This window comes from Scatophagus argus, chromosome 6, assembly GCF_020382885.2.
Source record: "Scatophagus argus isolate fScaArg1 chromosome 6, fScaArg1.pri, whole genome shotgun sequence".
Taxonomy (NCBI): domain Eukaryota; kingdom Metazoa; phylum Chordata; class Actinopteri; family Scatophagidae; genus Scatophagus; species Scatophagus argus.
In genome coordinates this window covers 26,743,754-26,762,074 of record NC_058498.1, presented here as the reverse complement: position 1 = coordinate 26,762,074, position 18,321 = coordinate 26,743,754, and the positions used below count along the sequence as shown (strand labels likewise).

General features: G+C 40.5%; 1 protein-coding gene across 5 annotated transcripts in view; it reads left to right on the top strand.

Moving 5' to 3' along the window:
- The first annotated feature begins 2,613 nt into the window (after positions 1-2,613).
- trappc8 (trafficking protein particle complex subunit 8) overlaps positions 2,614-18,321 on the top strand; it is a 38,333-nt gene continuing 22,625 nt past the window's right edge. For 2 of the 5 annotated variants that reach the window (XM_046391169.1, XM_046391165.1), the window contains exons 1-13: positions 2,614-2,914; positions 4,914-5,123; positions 8,690-8,779; positions 9,640-9,814; positions 10,158-10,311; positions 10,731-10,824; positions 12,750-13,015; positions 13,326-13,441; positions 13,568-13,718; positions 13,952-14,052; positions 14,682-14,787; positions 16,819-16,950; positions 17,391-17,615. In XM_046391169.1, coding sequence (XP_046247125.1) covers positions 2,758-2,914; positions 4,914-5,123; positions 8,690-8,779; positions 9,640-9,814; positions 10,158-10,311; positions 10,731-10,824; positions 12,750-13,015; positions 13,326-13,441; positions 13,568-13,718; positions 13,952-14,052; positions 14,682-14,787; positions 16,819-16,950; positions 17,391-17,615 — 1,977 coding nt within the window. In that variant the 5' untranslated portion in view covers positions 2,614-2,757. The remainder of the gene's footprint in view (positions 2,915-4,913; positions 5,124-8,689; positions 8,780-9,639; positions 9,815-10,157; positions 10,312-10,730; positions 10,825-12,749; positions 13,016-13,325; positions 13,442-13,567; positions 13,719-13,951; positions 14,053-14,681; positions 14,788-16,818; positions 16,951-17,390; positions 17,616-18,321) is intronic. The other 3 variants (XM_046391168.1, XM_046391167.1, XM_046391166.1) reach the window with 3 other exon arrangements.

Genomic DNA, 18,321 nt, shown 5'->3' with positions numbered 1-18,321 from the left:
AAAGTGAGTGATGAAGTCTATAACTAGAACAGACGTTCAGAATAACAGTGTGAAATTACTCGCTACAGCAAATAGTAGAACAACTTAAGTGATCTTTAAGTAAAGCACAGACGGAGCTGCTCGTAACACCAGTAACACACAACAACAGGAAATGACGTAGGACGCTTAACGCAACAGGAAGTCCACCTCAGTCGCCATGCCTTGTTTGTTGTTGCCGAATTAAGTTAGAGGTTTTGAGTTTTTTTGATAAAATTAAAAGAATATTATTTTGGACCTCTGCCTGCCTACATTCCCTGCCTTTTTGAGATTCTGCATCGGGGTTCAGCCCTCTGCGTCAGCGACGCTGTACCTTTGTGACGCCTGTTTGATAAAGCTTATAGTTAGTTATGCTGCTATAGACTTAGACTGCCGGGGGTCCTCCCATGATGCACTGAGCTCTTTCTTCCTCTCCCTCTCCTTCTGCACACATTTATGTCCCATTAATGCATATCACTAACTCAACTTCTTCCCTGGAGTCCTTGTGCTTTCTCATCTCGCAGGATCGTGCTTGGAGCTCCTGCTGTGGTCCTGCTCGAACTTACTGCGATTACTACTGTTTTGTCATAATCTATTTTAATTGTTACTACTACTCTGTACAGCTACTACCATTATTATTGTTGCTAATATTGCTATCATAATCACCATAGTACCTCCTGTATACTTCATTATCATTCTCATTATCAGTTCCAATATTTCTGCTGCTATACATCTCTGCTTGTGTACTCCTCCCCTATCCCCCTCTCCCTCTTTCTCTTTCTCTCTTTCTTTCTCTCTCTCTCTCTCTCTCTCTCCCTCTCTCTCTCTCTCTCTCTCTCTCACTTTCTATCTTTCTCAACCCAACCGGTCAAGGCAGATGGCCACCCATCTTGAGCCAGGGTCTGCTCCGAGGTTTCTAAAAGGCAGTTTTTCCTCGCCACTGTCACCGAGTACTTGCTCAAGGGGAATGTTGGGTTCTCTGTATTACAATTTAATTAAAGAGTTTGGTCTAGACCTGCTCAAATTGGAAAGTGTCATGAGATAACTTTTGTTGTGAATTGGCGCTACATAAATAAACTGAACTGAATTAACCTTTGACACTGGAAAATGAAGATGCAAGTACAGAGCTAGTATCAGGCCAAATAAACTCCTCCTTCCCTTGCAACCCAATTTGCATTCTGTACAATAATTCTGGTGGCAGATATACAGTTGTCAAGTTTGCGGCACAAGTCAAGAGGTGGGCTGTCAGCTCTTCTGTGTGCATAGTAAACAAGATTCAGTTCAGACAGTTCCCTCTGAATAGTGTTAATATGATCTTGTAGGATGTTATAGAGATCCTTTTTAGTCACAGACCTTTTGGCCACCTTAATTAGTGCCTTTCACTGCTCATAAATACTTTCAAAGTGAAGCATTAGCTCTTTCATTTGTCCTCTTTGAAGTTCCTTCCCTTTTTCTGTTTATGTGTGGGATCTTTCACTTCCACAAGGCTCATCAGAGTGAACTGCTTGTTACCCATTAGACCTGTCTATCTGTTCTAGCTCTGTTACTTGCTCTATGACAGACTCATTATGAAGAAACAACATTTTCAGTTATTTTGAAATTACCTGTGCACCTTGTTCATACAGATTAATAACCATTTTCACAAAAAACTTGAGTATTCAAAATTATGAGGTCACTGTCTTTCACAATCAGCCCTTCAGAAAAAAGCAAGTATTGAAGACTTATAATATTACAAAGTCAAATTCAGTGAACAAACATTTTTATGTAAACACTTCAGTAAAGTATAGAAAATGCTGAAACATAAACAGAGAAGTTTCCCTTATCAACTTACTTCAATACACAAATGCCTTTCTTCTTAACTTTCACAGTAAATTATCTTCCTTGACAGGATAGTAAAGGATTTAGTATGATTCCCCATTTAGTCTGTTACGAATAATTTAATTTTTGTTCTATTTTAAAGTTACCTTGTTTATAATCTAATTTAGGTCTCCCATATTCCCTCTCCCTTTGCCATTAATCCAGAATCAACTGAGATGCAAGGTAATACAGTTAAATGATAGAGAAAAGAATCATAGTGCGTAGAAACACTCCACACAACACACGCACCTACACCACAAATTACGTTTTTAATAACTGTAGGAAATATACAATATATACACATCAATAGCTACGTGTCACTGAAACAGTTCAACTTTATTATACTCGCTCGTACATCAACATTCTCCAAAAATGTTGAACTGTTTATATCACCACTATATTACTGGATGAAATGGAATTAAAAGCATGGGATCTACAGTTAATATGCTGTTTGTGGTTGACTTTATGCGTTGCTCACTTTTTTGGCTGGTGTCCCAGTCTGCATCAATAGGTGGCGGTATGCATTCAGAATTATTAGAATTATTCGATTATATTAGAATCAGAATTATTAAATGAACAACAAAAAAATCCACCTGTTTCGCTAAGCATTGGGAGATTATTTCTTAATCTAATTGTTTGGGTGTCTAAACAAAACTATTTCGATTGTGTATGATATAATATTCGTGTCCTCCCTATGTGTCTACAGGAAATAACTTGACGTTAGGCATCACCTGACCATCTGATTTCTACAGGAAGTGGGCACGCGAATTCAATATGGCTGTCGTCTGTAGAGGATAAGTTGTCCTAACCGATGAAAGACTTCTGAATTTGTAGGATAGTTGACTCAGTTCATTGTGTGTTAGCCGATTCTGACGCTGTTCAGACATGGCCCAATGTGTTCAGTCTGTGCAAGAGTTCGTTCAGGATTCGTTTGTCCCAAAAGTGGCCGTTTTATGTAGTGAAGAAGCGGAGAGAGTGACTCGCAAGAACAACCTGAATTTCGCGGAGCTGCTGAGGCCTTTTTGCAGACTAACGTCTGAAGGTAAGAGAAGCTACTAGGAGCTCACCGTGATGACCTACTGTCAGTACCATAAATAAAGTCCAAGTAAGGTATCTTTAGCCTGACAGGGGTTATGGTTGACATTAGTTCCAGGTTAAAAGCAGACTGGATTGTGACTAAACAGCTGTGCGTTAACAAGAGGAGATATGGAAATCCAGATTTGATCTTAAAGAGGGACCGGCTGATCATTCAGCCTTTGTAAGATGTTTTCAAGGATAATTTTGAGATAGCCAAATAACCACTGTGTTGATTTTAAATTATGAAAGCAAGCAATAAATGTGCGAGGCAAGCAAGCTAACCGGCTAATGGGCTTAATTAGTTGGAGAGTCCACACATGAATGCTAACGTTAACTCGATAGCCAAGTAACACCAAAATGTAAACCATTGTCAGCATAACAGGCTCAATGAAGATGAATTGTGTACAGCCTTAAAAGTAGACAAAAGCAAGGGGGTGATGACAAAATGCTACAGTCAAGGTATTTGGTTTATTTGGGGTGGCAAGAATACAGATATAGATATAACATTGTTTTACTTACCGTCCAGTGGCGGTTCTCAAAAATTTTAATTGGGGTAGCTCAGGAGTGGAAAATGGATGTTTAGAAGTGGCCACAGTGTGCTGTTAGTTTATGTACACTGTGCATAATTATGTATATATATTCTCTCTCTCTCTCTATATATATATATCTATATATAGATCTATATATCTATATATAGATATATATACATATATATATATATATATGTTCTCTATATGCAATATGCAATTCACAATTTGCAAAGGTGCTGTGTGCAGGTGAAGCAGGGTAGGTCCTTCAGTTTTTGTTTTTTTCTGTCTTGATCAAGCCATTTTAAACAACTTCCACCCAACATTCAAACTTCCCTTCCCAGTTAGGTTTCTAGAAAAAATAGTTACTGTGCGACTCATTGACCACGTGAATAGCAACAGGCTCTTTGATAAATTTTGGTCCGATTTTTGAGCAGATCATAGCACTGAGCACTTTTATTTGTTTTGTTCCTACCTCTTTAGTGGGAAAATCTGTGGAGCCATTGGTGTGTTTAAAACTTACCATTTCTCTTATAGAGCACCTCAAGGCTCAGAAGTGGACCCTTTAACTATTCTCCATTTACATGTCTCTTTTGATTTCAAAAACACTACACATTTGCTTAAAATGCAGTCCTGTCTTACGGATGTTAAAATCTGTCTGCCTCAAAACCTTCGTCATTTAAACTCGGATAAAAGATAAGCCATTCTCATAGGTCCAGAGCACTTCTTCCATTAGGTTCTCTGGCATCACAGCCTAGTTCAGAAATCTTGGTCTATTCTTTGAACAAAGGTAACTTTGACTAATAGGTGAGATCAGTTGTTCTCTCTGCACTCTGCAACTTAGTAATATCTCAAAAATCAGATCTTTTTTTATCCACTAATAATCTGGAAACTTCCATCCATGATTTCATTACACCCTGCTTAGATTACTGAAACTGGCTCTATTTCTGTCTCATTCCATACAAGGCCAAGGCCGAACTTCAGTTGGTTCAATATGCAGCAGCAAGACTAGTCACAAAATCCAACAAGAGTCCACATTATACCTATTTTATGCCTTTTTGACATTTTTTTAATTTTAGTGATTACATTTTAAGTGTCTGGGGTTGGCCCCTGATAATATCACTGATTTACTAACTTAACAAATCTGTTCTTATTATTCTTATTATTAACACTATTGTTATTTCTGAAAATAATTAACAGTAACTTTTTAATTCTTGCTGAAATACATGCAACAAATATTTAAGAATATATAATAAGCTATTTTTATGCAAATTAACTAAACTTCACTGAGACCATAGAATAGTTGTAGCTACTAGGAAACAGCAACTGCAGTAGTTCTACATACTTCTCACAAGGCTCCAAACCACAGCCATGTACAATGATAATGGATGACTGAACTGGCTGTTGGCCATGTCTTCTTTTTCTTCTCTTCTCTAGGTCACATACGGGACCCTAATAACCAGGTGCAGGTTGTGAAGAACCTGCGCATCTGTGTCAACAATGTGATGACAAGCCCACACATGCCCTCTGGTGCCCTTAGTCCTGCCCAGTGCCAACTCCTCAATGAAGTGGTGTTATCCTGCCAGCCACAAGAGGGCGGTGGGACCAATATGATCGCAGCAGGGGACTATCATCTCAGCTTCAGTGGTAAGGACAAGGACTCAAATCATGCAGGCTTATTATGGCCGAGTTTGATATTTGAGGATTTTAGAAAACGAGTTATTAGCCCATTATTTTTGTAAAATAGGGTGAGCAGAGCAAAGTTTTGTCGATATGGGTCTAGACATACAAACCTTTTCAAACCCTAGTCGAATGACTCTCTCTCCATCTTGTTCTCCAGTCTCTGCTCCCTGGACAATAAACTGGACCTTACCGACTCCAGGGGGCTACACGCCTTGAGTTTAGAGACTTTGAGACGTGTCTTTGTTTTCATGGAGACATGACTCATCGACAGAGTACCCGATGCCGCCATTCAGCTAGATGGGCTTATCTTGTTCTGTGCCAACAGAAATGCAGCTCTGTGCGGCCCGTAGTAGCTTATGTGGATGGCAGTGGCGGACCGTGCATTTGGTACCTGGGCCTTCAGTGGGGACATACCCGACTTAATCCACCTCTTAATACAAAGACTATCACGTCGCAATTATAAAAAAAACCCCAAAAACATCAGTACTATTCAAAAACGCAATATGACAAGGCGTGGCATTAGAGAGAGAGGAATTTCGTGTGTTGATGATAATTACCACTATTAATACAACAAGAAACACAGTTAAGACAACTCCAAACCTCTAAACTACAACCCCAACTGTGCCATGTACATCATCTGGAGCAGTTCAGAATCAATATTTATCTAATAACATGACAAAAACAAAAAAATTAAATCAAATACATCATACTCACCAGAGATGCTGATTATTTATAGACAAAATCCATCCTCCTTTCTTTGCACAGGACTTCAATGACTCTGTCATAGAGTTGATCTCTGCATTTCAGGTCCATCAGTAAATCCTTTTCTATAACCATGGGCCCTGGGAAGTGTCAGCGTTCTTCCATCCTCTGATTGGTCTAACTGTTAATGGCTAATATAGTCTAAATTGCAAGTGCCAGCACTACCGATCCTGAAGGCCCTGCGCAGATTAGACTAACATGGCAACACATAGAAGCTGAAATCTGATTGGACAAAAATTGAATATCCACATACACTGGAAGCAGTGCAGCTGAGAGAAATGCTAGAGAAATGAAGAAAATAATCTGTTGGGAATAAATTAATAATAATAATAATCCAGTTTCTTGGAACAAATATTAGAAATTAGGTTGTAAATGTAGGGCAGTGCTTTTGATAGTGTTTAGGCCAGCAGAAAAGGCCTTGCTCGCCCTGACAGCCCGCCACTGGTGGATGGTGTTATTTCTAACCATTGCTCATCGTTGCTAGAGTTTATCACCGTCAGATGCAGGCCATTTTACTTACCATGGGAATTCACCACTTTGCTCATGGTCTGTGTGTATATTCCCCCCAGTAGTAATGCAAAGGGGTGTTGAAGAAATTCACTCAAGGAAGAGGGGTCAACCTTCAGCAGGCTAGATGTGACGCCGGGTTTGTATATGACATACGTGTCCTTAGTAGTGGGTGTAAGAAGGGAGTCATAGACAGGTGGCTAGTGTGATACCTACTTTGCATATGACGAGAACAATGGTCCACCTAGAATGCAGACATTTTCTTCCTCAGGAGGCACTCTCAGCATGCGCTGCTGAAAATCAAAAGACTCAACTTTCAGAGATGGTGACAGGGCATCCCTAACAACTGCAAGGGCCAAACGGTCTCGGGTCATCAGAGAAGCAAAGCGCAGGTACAGGCCCAGAGTATTCGCAGCCACTTTGAGAACAGCGGCAACACTTGTAATAAGGCATCCGGGCCATCACTAACTAAAGGACATCTTCACCTGCCTGTGACAATGATGCCTCCCTACCGGATGCACTCAACCACTTCTTTGCCAAGTTGAGACACAGAATGACATGGCAGCGAGGAAGTCCACCTCTCCTCCCTGCGACCAGGTGCTCTTTTTTACCGCGGCTGATGTGAGGAAAATACTATGTGGAGTTAACTCATGAAAAGCCGCTGGACCAGACAGGATTCCTGGTGTAGTGCTCAGGGGATTAAAGACCAGGTAGCAGATATCTTCTCTGACATCTTAACATTTCCCTGAGCCTGCCATTGTTCCCAGGTGCCTCAAGTCAACTACCAACATCCCCATGCCAAAGAAGTCTCCAGTGTCCTGCCTCAATGACTACCATGCACACTTGATGAAGTGCTTCAAGAGACTTGTCATGAGACAACCCTGTTGCCACCCTCTGTGGACCCCTTGCAGTACGCGTATTGCGCTAACCACTCCACCACCTGGCCTTACCCACCTGGACAATGAGGACGCATGCTGTTCTTGCACTTCAGCTGACACAACACGACCGTGATGGATCTCATCACTAATAACGACTAGTCAGTGTACAGAGAGGAGGTGAAACAAGTAGCATCCTGGTGCAGAGCCAACAACCTGGATTTATACCACACGGTGCATCCGCAATGCGATCAGCATTGTAGATAATGCCACACATCCCTGACGCATTCTTTTTCCTCTTGCCGTCTGGTGGGAGGTACCGAAGCATTCGGTGCACCACTACCAGACTCTGAAACAGCTTCTTTCCCCAATCCATTAGACTTGTTATTTTTTATATACCTTTTTCCTTATTCTATATTCTGTTTTTTGTTTTTTTTTCTTTCTTTATTTTTTTACTTATGTGTCGTCTTTTGTATAGCATGGTGTATCATCCTGGAGGAATGCTGTTTCATTGCTCTATTTACTACACATACATAGCTGTAATGACAAATACAGCTCCTTGTGTCATATGGTAGTTTGCTTTCATCTACCACTGTATTGGTGTGCAGTGATAGATGACGATGTCACTGCAGGACCTCAGTATACATGACTGACGTAGTGCGACACAGCATTCAGTAATCTGACAGTCCTGTATGGTGGAGAAAGTGAGAAGGGCAACAAGTGATGATAAAGCAGCTTTTTTGTGGTAGATATTCATGATTTGTGATACTGTTAGTGCAATTGTGATAAGAAAAGCTCTGGAGCTCATGAAAAAAAACTGTGTCAGTGGCACACATTTTGAATCCCACTCGTTATTTTAACCATTTGGAGATGAGGCATTATGATAATCAGTCATTTTACTTTGACTGAAGTCTGGGGAAATATGAGGAAAACTTTCCCATTACTCCCCATTATTTTTACATTATTATTATTGGGGGGCAGCCGTGTCCTAGTGGTTTGAGAATCACCTTGTGACCGGAGGGTCGGGTTTGATTCCACCCTGGACTGGCACGAAATAATTTGGGTGTGGTGGAGTGATTAATAATGCTCCGGGCCTGAAATGGCAAGCCCACTGCTCCTGTGTGTTTCACTGCATGTTGCATATGTGTGTTTTTCAATCAGTGATAGGTTAAATGCAGAGTAATGCAAGTAATTTCTCATCTTGGGATTAATAAAGTATATTTAAATTAAATTAAAAAAATATTTCTCTTTACCATCTTAGTGATTTTGTTATGCCATTTTGTGCTTTTATCAGAGTATAGAAGAGAGAGACTATTTCAGGCTAAAAACATAATATGATACAATAGCTGATTTGTTTCTGTTCTCATTTTGTCTTTGTGTTTCCAGCAACCACGCCCTGGTTTGAAACCTACAGGGAGAACTTCCTGCAGTCAATGCCTGCCTCCGACCACGAGTTCCTCAATCACTACCTTGCTTGTATCCTTCCAACAGCATACAAATCCGGCAACTGCTTGTGGTTAACAAGCTCTGGTCAGAGGATTTCTTAAAAGTGCACTTGGCTTAAACACTGTCCAGGTTGATGTGAATATCATTCATGTCACATTCTCTGTAAAACATCAAGTCTGTTTTATTTGTTAACTCCACCTTTGCTTGGGCATACTGTCAGTAAAAAAAAAAAATTACTCGTTTTCTGTTAAATTGATGAGATCATATAGCCCACAGCACCTGTCACCAGATGACAGGCTCTACTGGTTAGAGTAATGTTAGAGGACTTCAAAAACAGAAAAAATGCTAAGTAGTGGTGTCCTGTTTAGGAGTATTACAAGTTTATTCAGATGACAAAGGGAAGATAGCTGTGCACTATTTGCTTGAAAAAAAGTGGCCAGTCTGCACTGCAGCCTGCACATTATCTCCATTAACCCTCTGATGTGTATGTATCCACCACAGTGTCATCAAGTCCTCAGCAAGACTATAAGACTCAATACTGCTTATTACCTGTCTATTCATTATTCTTTGGTCCATGAATATTTAAACCCAGCAAGTCTTGCATAACTAAGCTAATCACATTAGACAGCATTGCAGCTAGACAATGTCATGATACCGGTGGGTATCACTCCTTTACCCTTTTAAAGGATTTATAAATGGTTTATAAATAGTTTATATAAATAGTTTATTCCTGTGCGTATTAATATTTTATAAATGAATAAGCCATTATAATACATTATATATACACATTTAGTTTCTGCTCCCATACACTCCCTGGTTGGGTGTATCTCTTCTCTGATGGGTCTACGTGGTTTATAGTAGTGGTGTCCTTGACATTCTGGTCCTGACAGGTCTACTGGTAGTGTCTTCAACTGATGCCGTCCCTGTGGAGCAGTTCCTCAAGCTTTCTCAGGAGCAGCACAGGATTCAGCACAGTGGAGAATATATTAACCCCAAGTGGTTTATTCCCAACACCCTCAAGTATTATGTCCTACTGCATGACGTGAGCGAGGGGGATGAACAGAGGTACTGAAAAGAAGCTTCACTATCAACATGCTTTTACAAGTTATTGTTATACCTTCTAAGATTTTTTTGTTTGTTTTTTTGTTGTTGTTTTTTTGCTACTCCTTGGTTTTAAGGTGGTTTGGGTTTTTAAAGGCATCAGTGCATGATTAGAGAAAGGCTATCAATATTAAGTATGTCTTAAAAAACCCAAATCAAACCATTTGCAGAGCCAATACTGTTAAATGATTGAAAAAGCAACAAACCGGAACCACCGTGGATGAGTTGGTTATGTTGTTGAACTAGCTGTGTTCTTACTAAGAGCTAACTGTTTTGTGTTTGATGAGTGTTCCTGCTCTCTCTCCAGGGCAGATATGGTATATGAGGATATGAAACAAAGGTATGGTTCTCAGGGCTGCTATCTGTTGAAAATTAATACTCGTACCTTCTCAGCTGAAAAGGATGAACAGATTCCAGACCCTTGGAGTCAATATCTGCACAGGAATAATCTGCATTACCAGGTAAGCACTGTAGCTTCCTCCACATGGAGTGACTGATTGTGGTCCAGTGTCACTAGCTACTGAAACAATAAATTTTCAGCAGAGAGCAATATCCACATGCCTCTCACTGAGGCTAAGACTAAGCAAGATATCAAAAATTTTAGCTTTATTAATTTACAACAATACACTGACAGGTAATGTAATTTTAAGTAGCTTTAATATCCACTCTGTAGAGTGCAAATTAGTTCGTTGTTTTTTTTTTTTCAAACCCTGTGTCATAACTTGTTTTGAGAGTGAATGAAATTCCAAAATTTATTGGTGAATGGAGTTGTGATTAGGTGGTGATTAATGTGTTTTCACCGTCAGTGAAATTGTGTTCATTTTGACAGTTTTTTTCACATCAGATATGTGCCTGATTTTAACATGGTAACCCTTTTTAGCAGGATATGCTTGAGGATATAGCTCCAGCTGTTGCTGCTGTTGAGAAAAGTGTCACTGCAGCTGAAGTGGACTGCCATGACTCAACAGAGAAAGGTAAGTTAATTCAGCAGCTCATCCATATGCTGGCTTTAGTTTCATGTTGTTGCACAACCAGTAGCTACACTGGTCAGCCACAAACAAAGTGTTCCTGCGTGTGTGTGTGTATATGTATGTGTGATGTGTGTGTGTGTATGCATACATACATGTATGTATGTGTATATACACAGAAGCCTGGGAGTTTGAGGGTTCTGCGCAGTATCTTAGCTGTTCCTAGGACTGCTCTTCCAGTTTGGGGGTTGCAGCCCCCAGTACCCAGGTTACCACTGGCACTATTGTTGCTTTTACTCTCCCCAACTTTTCTAGCTCTTCTTTCCACTTTTGACATTTTTTGAGCTTCTCTAAGGAGGTGTCTTCCATGCTAACCTTGGGACTTCCAAGCCCATACTCAGTGCAGATGTTCCTGTAAACTGCGAGCCGCTTGGTTATGGCATGTGTGCTGAATAGTCTCAGGGGAATCTTTGCACAGCCTCCACCTGTGGTCCTGTCTGGTGTGGTAGACCCCAGTCTCTATTGATTTTATATTGCGTGGCTGTTCTTGTGCAGCCATGATGAGTGGTTCTGTGCTGCTTCAATCCAGCCTTCTCTAGCCATTGGTAGGATTTCCGTCAGCCACTTCTTCTATCTGTCAGTGGTACATGCCGTGCAAGGGCTTGTTCCTCAATGATGGTTCGGCCTCTTCTGCTTCATCTTTGCCAGGTTTCTGCTGCCTGATGTATTCACTTAGCAATTAATCTCTGGGTACCATCTTTCTCACGTACTCCTGGATCTTTGTTGTATCATCCTGGACAGTGGCCAATGGCCCAGACCTTGTTCTTACCATTTAGCTGACTTCTCAGGACCTGCCTCACTCTGTGTAAGTATTTGACTGCAGCTGACTTTGGCCTTGCAGCCTCCGCATGGTTTACATTTGCCTGCGGAATCCCATGGTATTTGTAACTGTCCTGAACATTTCAGTTCTGATCATCTTCCCTCTCTTTGTTACCATCAGACCTCACTTATTTAGTCCAAATGACATTTTGATGTCATTGCTGTAGATCCTGCTGATGTGAATCAGAGAGTCAGTGTCTTGCTCACTCTTGGCATACAGCTTGATGTCATCCGTGTAGAGGCATTCTCCAGTGCCCCAAGTATACTCTTCATTGGTAGCCCTGAGAGCCAACTGACTTCTCTCTGTTTTACCAGATCTTGGCCTCCAGCCTCCTCTTCCATGGCGGATAGTGCTTCTTTCTCCTTGTTACCGTATTAACCAAGAATCTGAAGGATTGCTGTTGCTGTGATGTGCATCACCTCGTTTGTTTTTGATTATCAGGTTGGTAGGGATAGTCTGTTGTGCTGCATTCACATCTTCTAGCAGACTTTCAAAAGGTACTTTAACACTTATCTTTGGCAATTGACTGCCAGGTATCCAGCTTTGTCATTATTTTCATTGTTAGGTCAGCTGCCCTTGTGTACAGGGACTGTGTGTCTGTTATTGAGGCTTAGTACCCAATCTTGAAGTGTGGGGATGATGATATCTCACCCCTGACCTGTCGTCCTGGCTCCCTCTTGCTGTAGTTTTGTTGTGCCTCATCAAACTCTAGTTGTCATAGCAGTTGCTGTTTGCGGATGTTGGAACATTGTGCTAGTAGTTGCTTCTTCATGAGCATAGATGTTGGTTTTAAAAGCATCCATATCTCACAGCCTCTGCAACCTTGAATTTATGGAATGAAACCAGGGTTCATTCAATATATTCAGTTTCATTCCATATATTCAAGGTTCATTCCATATATTCAGAGTTTCATTCAATATATTCAAGTTTCATTCCATATGGTTCATTCCATATATTCAAATATTAATTTCCTGAATGGCATGCCATATATGTATGTATCACACATATGTGTGTGTGTGTATTATATTATAATGTGTATGTGTGTTCCCAGCAGATGGAATGCCTAACAGGCTGGAAAGCCATCCTCTCCAGCTGGATACACCAAACAGCCCAGGGAGCCTGCACACCCTCAGTGCTGTCAACACTGACCTGAAGAAATGTGCAAAAGATCCAGAAAGTGTGACGGTGGCAGCAGGAAGCCACGGTGCATGTCTGACCCTGAATGATCATGACCACATCAGACAGTTCATTCAAGAGTTCACCTTTAGAGGCTTGCTGCCACACATAGAGAAGAACATCAGACAGCTCAATGACCAGGTACATCTCCCAAGTTTGGAGTTTTTTTAATTGTTCATGTTCAGAAATTTCCAAAAACACAGCACAATAATGAGAAAATAAATGAAAAAGAATTTTCAAAAAAGATTTAAACAAAATTTTGACCATTATATGGCATTTGTATAGCATCCTGTTTTTCCACATAATTACTGGATTCTGAGGTTCAGTAAACTCTATGAGCTTTTAGTCACAGTATATTCTGAAAAAAAATGGCTGGGACCTTTCTTTACCTCAGCAGTGGAAGGTAACAAGTCTTTATATGAAGCATGCTGATCTGCCTGTCTGTCCACAGCTGGTTTCCAGGAAAGGTCTGAGTCGGTCTCTTTTCACTGCAACCAAGAAATGGTTTGGTGGAGGGAAAGTTCCAGAGAAGACCATCAGTGAACCAAAGAGCACATGTGGCCTTCTGTAAACTCCCCAGCACCACTCCCCCCATCACACTTAAATGCTTTAAGATTAGACTTCTTTTTATAAATTAACACCATGCTACACCTTAAACACCCCCGGTTTGATCTTTCAAATCTCTGTTGTCAGATATCCCCCAGAAGCCCCTGAGCTGCAGATCAGAAAGATGGCTGACCTTTGCTTCCTGGTTCAGCACTATGAGCTGGCCTACAGCTGTTACCACACTGCTAAGAAAGACTTCCTGTCAGATCAGGCCATGCTATATGCCGCAGGGGCACTGGTGAGAATACACACACATTCACATACACCTTTTTATCGTTCCTCATGAGGGCCGTATGTCCATAGTTTAAATTCCCTGACTCAGATCAGCTGTATTAAGGATTGTAATTTTTTTGTGGAGTGTGCCAGAGAGGATGGACCATGGTTTTGCAACCTAAGAATTCAGTTACACCACTTTGGATTTTTTTCCACCACTTTGGAAAACAGTAATGTGTTTCATGTTTTGTCCTGTAGGAAATGGCTGCAGTGTCAGCTTTTTTGCAGGCTGGAGTTCCCAGACCATATCCAGCACATTATATGGACACTGCAATTCAGACTTACAGAGATGTCTGCAAGTATGACCAAATTACATAACTTATTTTGTCTGTTGTTTCAATTCAAAGCCATGTTAGTGTGCTATTGCAGTGTCAGTTACCCAGTGTCCTAAGTGAATCCAAGCATTTGACCTGCATCACATAGGGCACATGCTGTCCACACTGACATAGTTAAATATAGTTTTATTACATGAAGTAATAAGCATGTAACTATTAGATATGTTCTGTACATCAGACCAGATACTTAGTCACTTAAGTAAAAGATGGCTGGGTTTGCTATGGTAGCCTTTCTCTTTCTACATTTGTAATTTTTAAACAGCAAATGCACATTTTGTATTGTGACATTTAAATGTTTCTTTATTGGAAATTATGTACAATATAGCCACATACATGTCAACTGAGATAATGACAGAGGGCATTCGAGCAACGAGCTGGTACCCAGCAGCTAGCTTTATGTTTGTGGTTTGTAGTAAAATGAGTAAAATTGTTTCAATGCAAGTGACACTCATGCTTGTTTTGTCACTAATGTGCACTGGAAATCCCTTTTGAGTCTGTCAGTATCTGTGTCTGTTGTGTTGCCAGTGGTTTTTAATCCAGCATATTAGCATGTTTTTTCTCTTGACAGCACCTCTCCCTTTTGCCCTCTACAGGAACATGATGCTGGCTGAGCGCTGTGCTTTATTTAGTGCTGAAATACTCAAGAGTCAGGGCAAATATTCAGAGGCAGCAACACTTCTCATTAAGATGACCAGTGAGGTAAGGAAACATACTTCAGTTTCAGTCTTGTTATACCTATGGAAATGGCCCAGGTGCACTGCTGACTTAATTCCACTTTAAGGAAACATGTACATCATACTCCAGTAATTGTCATATAAACAGCCTCGGATAAATTGTGTGTTAGATTACATGTTTTTTTTTTAACCACAAATCGCTTACTTTTTGCTACATAGTCAATTATGTCATGCACTGGCTGTTTTGTAGTGATGTCCAAATGAGAATTTTTATGTCTTTTATATAATGGACACAAATTATTCCACAATATCAGTGGTTGCCATCATGCACTGTCAGGCAGGCAAAAAAGTAAATGTACAGTGACTGGCAGAAGTATTCATACCCCTGGAACCTTTCCACATTTTGTCACATTACAACCACAAACATAAATACATTTTGTTGGTGTTTTATGTCAAAGACCAACACAAAGCAGCACACAATTGTGAAGCAGAAGGAAAATTATACATGATTTCCAAATTTTGTACAAATAAAAAACTGACATGTGGTGTGCAAATGTATTCAGCCCCCTTTTCCCTGATTGCAGCCAGTTGCCATCAGAAGTTGCCTGATGATTGCTGAATGATCGAATGTTGACCTAATGATTAAATAGAGTCCACCTGTGTGTAATCTAATCTCAGTAGAAATACAGCTATCTCTAACTAACAGAAGTTTGTTAAGAGAATGTTGGGAAGCAAACAGCTTCATGAAGTCCAAGGAACACACCAGACAGGTCAGGGATAAAGTTGTGGAGAAGCTTAAAGCAAAGGGTTAGGTTATAAAAAGATTTCCCAAGCTTTGAACATCTCACAGAGCACTGTTCAATCCATCATCTAGAAATGGAAAGAGTATCACACAACTACACTCCTACCAAGACATGGCTGTCCACCTAAACTTACTACCTACATGGTAACTCTGAAGGAGCTGCAGAGATCCACGGCTCAGGTGGGGGAATCTGTCCACAACTATTAGTCGTGCAGTACACAAATCTGGCCTTTATAGAAGAGTGGCAAGAAGAAAGCCGTTGTTGAAAAAAATGCCGTAAAAAGCCATGTGGGAGACACGGCAAACGTGAAAGAAGGTGCTCTGGTCTGATGAGACTAAAATTGAACTTTTTGGCCTAAAAGCAAAACGCTATGTGTGGCGAAAAAGTAACACTGCACATCACTTTGAACACACCATCCCCACTGTCAAACGTGGTGGTGGCAGCATCATGCTGTGAGGGTGCTTTTCTTCAGCAGGGACACGGAAGCTGGTCAGAGTTGATGGGAAGATGGATGGAGCCAAATACATGGGAATCTTGGAAGAAAACTTGCTGGCGAAAGACTTGAGACTGGGGCAGAGGTTCACCTTCCAACAGGACAATGACCCTAAACATAAAGCCAGAGCTACAATGAAATGGTTTAAAACAAAACATAGTCTGTGTTAGAATAGCTCAGTCAAAGTCCAGACCTAAATCTAATCAAGAATCTATGGGAAGATCTGAAAACTGCTGTTCACAAACGCTCTCCATCTAATCTGACTGAGCTTGAAGAAGAAGAAGAAGAAGAAGAATGGACAAAAATTTCAGTCTGTAGATGTGCAAAGCTAGTAGAGACATATCCCAAAAGACTTGAAGCAGTAATTGCAGCACAAGGTTGTTCCTCAAAGTATTGACTCGGGGGCTGAATACATTTGCACACCACATTTTTCAATTTTTTATTTGTTAAAAAGTTTGGAAATCATGAATAATTTTCCTTCTACTTCACAATTGTGTGCCACTTTGTGTTGGTCTTTTACATAAAATGCCAATAAAATTTATTTATGTTTGTGGTTGTTACGTGACAAACTGTGGAAAAGTTCCAGGGGTATGAATACTTTTGCAAGCCACTGAAACCAGATGAGAACAGTGACCACAGCACTGTGGAAACCGCTGTTTTTATGTCAATGGATTAATTTGCAGTTAAGTCTTATGGAACAGAATTATGAAGTAAAATTGCAATGCACTGATTCCCTTTGGTAATTTTTGTATTTGTTTAGGACTCTGACCTACGCAGTGCTCTGTTGTTGGAACAGGCCGCACACTGTTTTATTAATATGCGTAATCCTATGGTGCGTAAGTTTGCCTTTCATATGATCCTGGCTGGTCATCGTTTCAGCAAAGCAGGACAGGTGAGCCTTTCACCCTCACTGATCTATGCAGTTCAACTTAACATAAGAGCTCTGAACAAGTTTTTACCTGTGAATGGCATAATGTGCCTGTGTCTGTCACAGAGTGTCATTATATTATATTGAACATTAACATTAACATTATATGTTGTTTCCCATTCACACCTTAGGATTCTCATAAATGTGCTTGTTATTTGTTTTAGCCAAGGTTACATCTCCACAGCATTGCAAATACTTACTGTCCGAGGTGTGTTTCACTTTGTTAGTTAGAAACAAAACCCTAACCCTCTATCTACCAGAGGCTGAATTTATTCAGGTCTTTTTGTCCTCAAGTTTCCCCGTACTCGTCTTCCTCCTTTTTCTGCTCTTCACTTGATGCATTATGTGCTGCACAGCCTCTTCTTTCTCTTGTCCTTCATCCTCTCAACTGTGTCTTCATGCAGAGGAGGCACGCACTGCGCTGTTACTGTCAAGCTATGCAAGTGTACAAAGAGAGGGGCTGGTCTTTGGCAGAGGACCATATCAACTTCACAATCGGCCGTCAGTCTTTCACACTTCGCCAACCGGAGAATGCGGTAATAGCCTTCAGACAGCTCCTGACCAGTGACAGCAGACAGACATCCACACAGCAGGGTGCCTTTCTCAGAGAATATCTCTACGTTTACAAGGTATTTACAGTATGGAACCATGACTGTAACAAGGTTGTTGTCAGTACCTTTTCAATGCCACATGTTTACAATATGATATCTGTATTTATATCGAAACAAACGTACCTGTAACAAAAAAAAACAGAACAAAACATTATTACATCTGTACTCTACCTTCATAATCCGCAGGTTATGAAGAAAATATATATATCTCATTCTCAAACTTCTTCTGCTCAACATTCACATACATCTGCCAGCTAAGATTAAGATTAAGAAAGGTACGATTAGTAATGACGTAGACCAGACACAGATTTACTTAATGAAAAGTGACTGAGTAACCGCATTAAACAATCCAGTTATTGAATGTGAAATTAGAAAAAAAGGGCAGAATGCAGCTGAGGTTGAATGTCTTTAAAGTTTTGACTTTTTTGTCTAATCAAGAGCAAAACAGACAGAAACACTGAAAGACCATCCAGTGTGCCTTCTGTTAAATCTGTGAGAAAACTGAGATTTTATTCATTTTACAACATATAAGATGACCATTGTTAATAGGAATGTCTTCAGTGAGAGTAACTGCGCAAACACTGTAAACATGCTTATGATGCCATAGGCTCCTCCATACTCCAAGTTGCTGTAGTCTGCTGTTTCTGCAGTTCCTCCTTCCTTTAGCTCAGGAAAAACAATTTTTGTTGGTTGATATAAACACATCCCTACTGGTGCGGTAGCA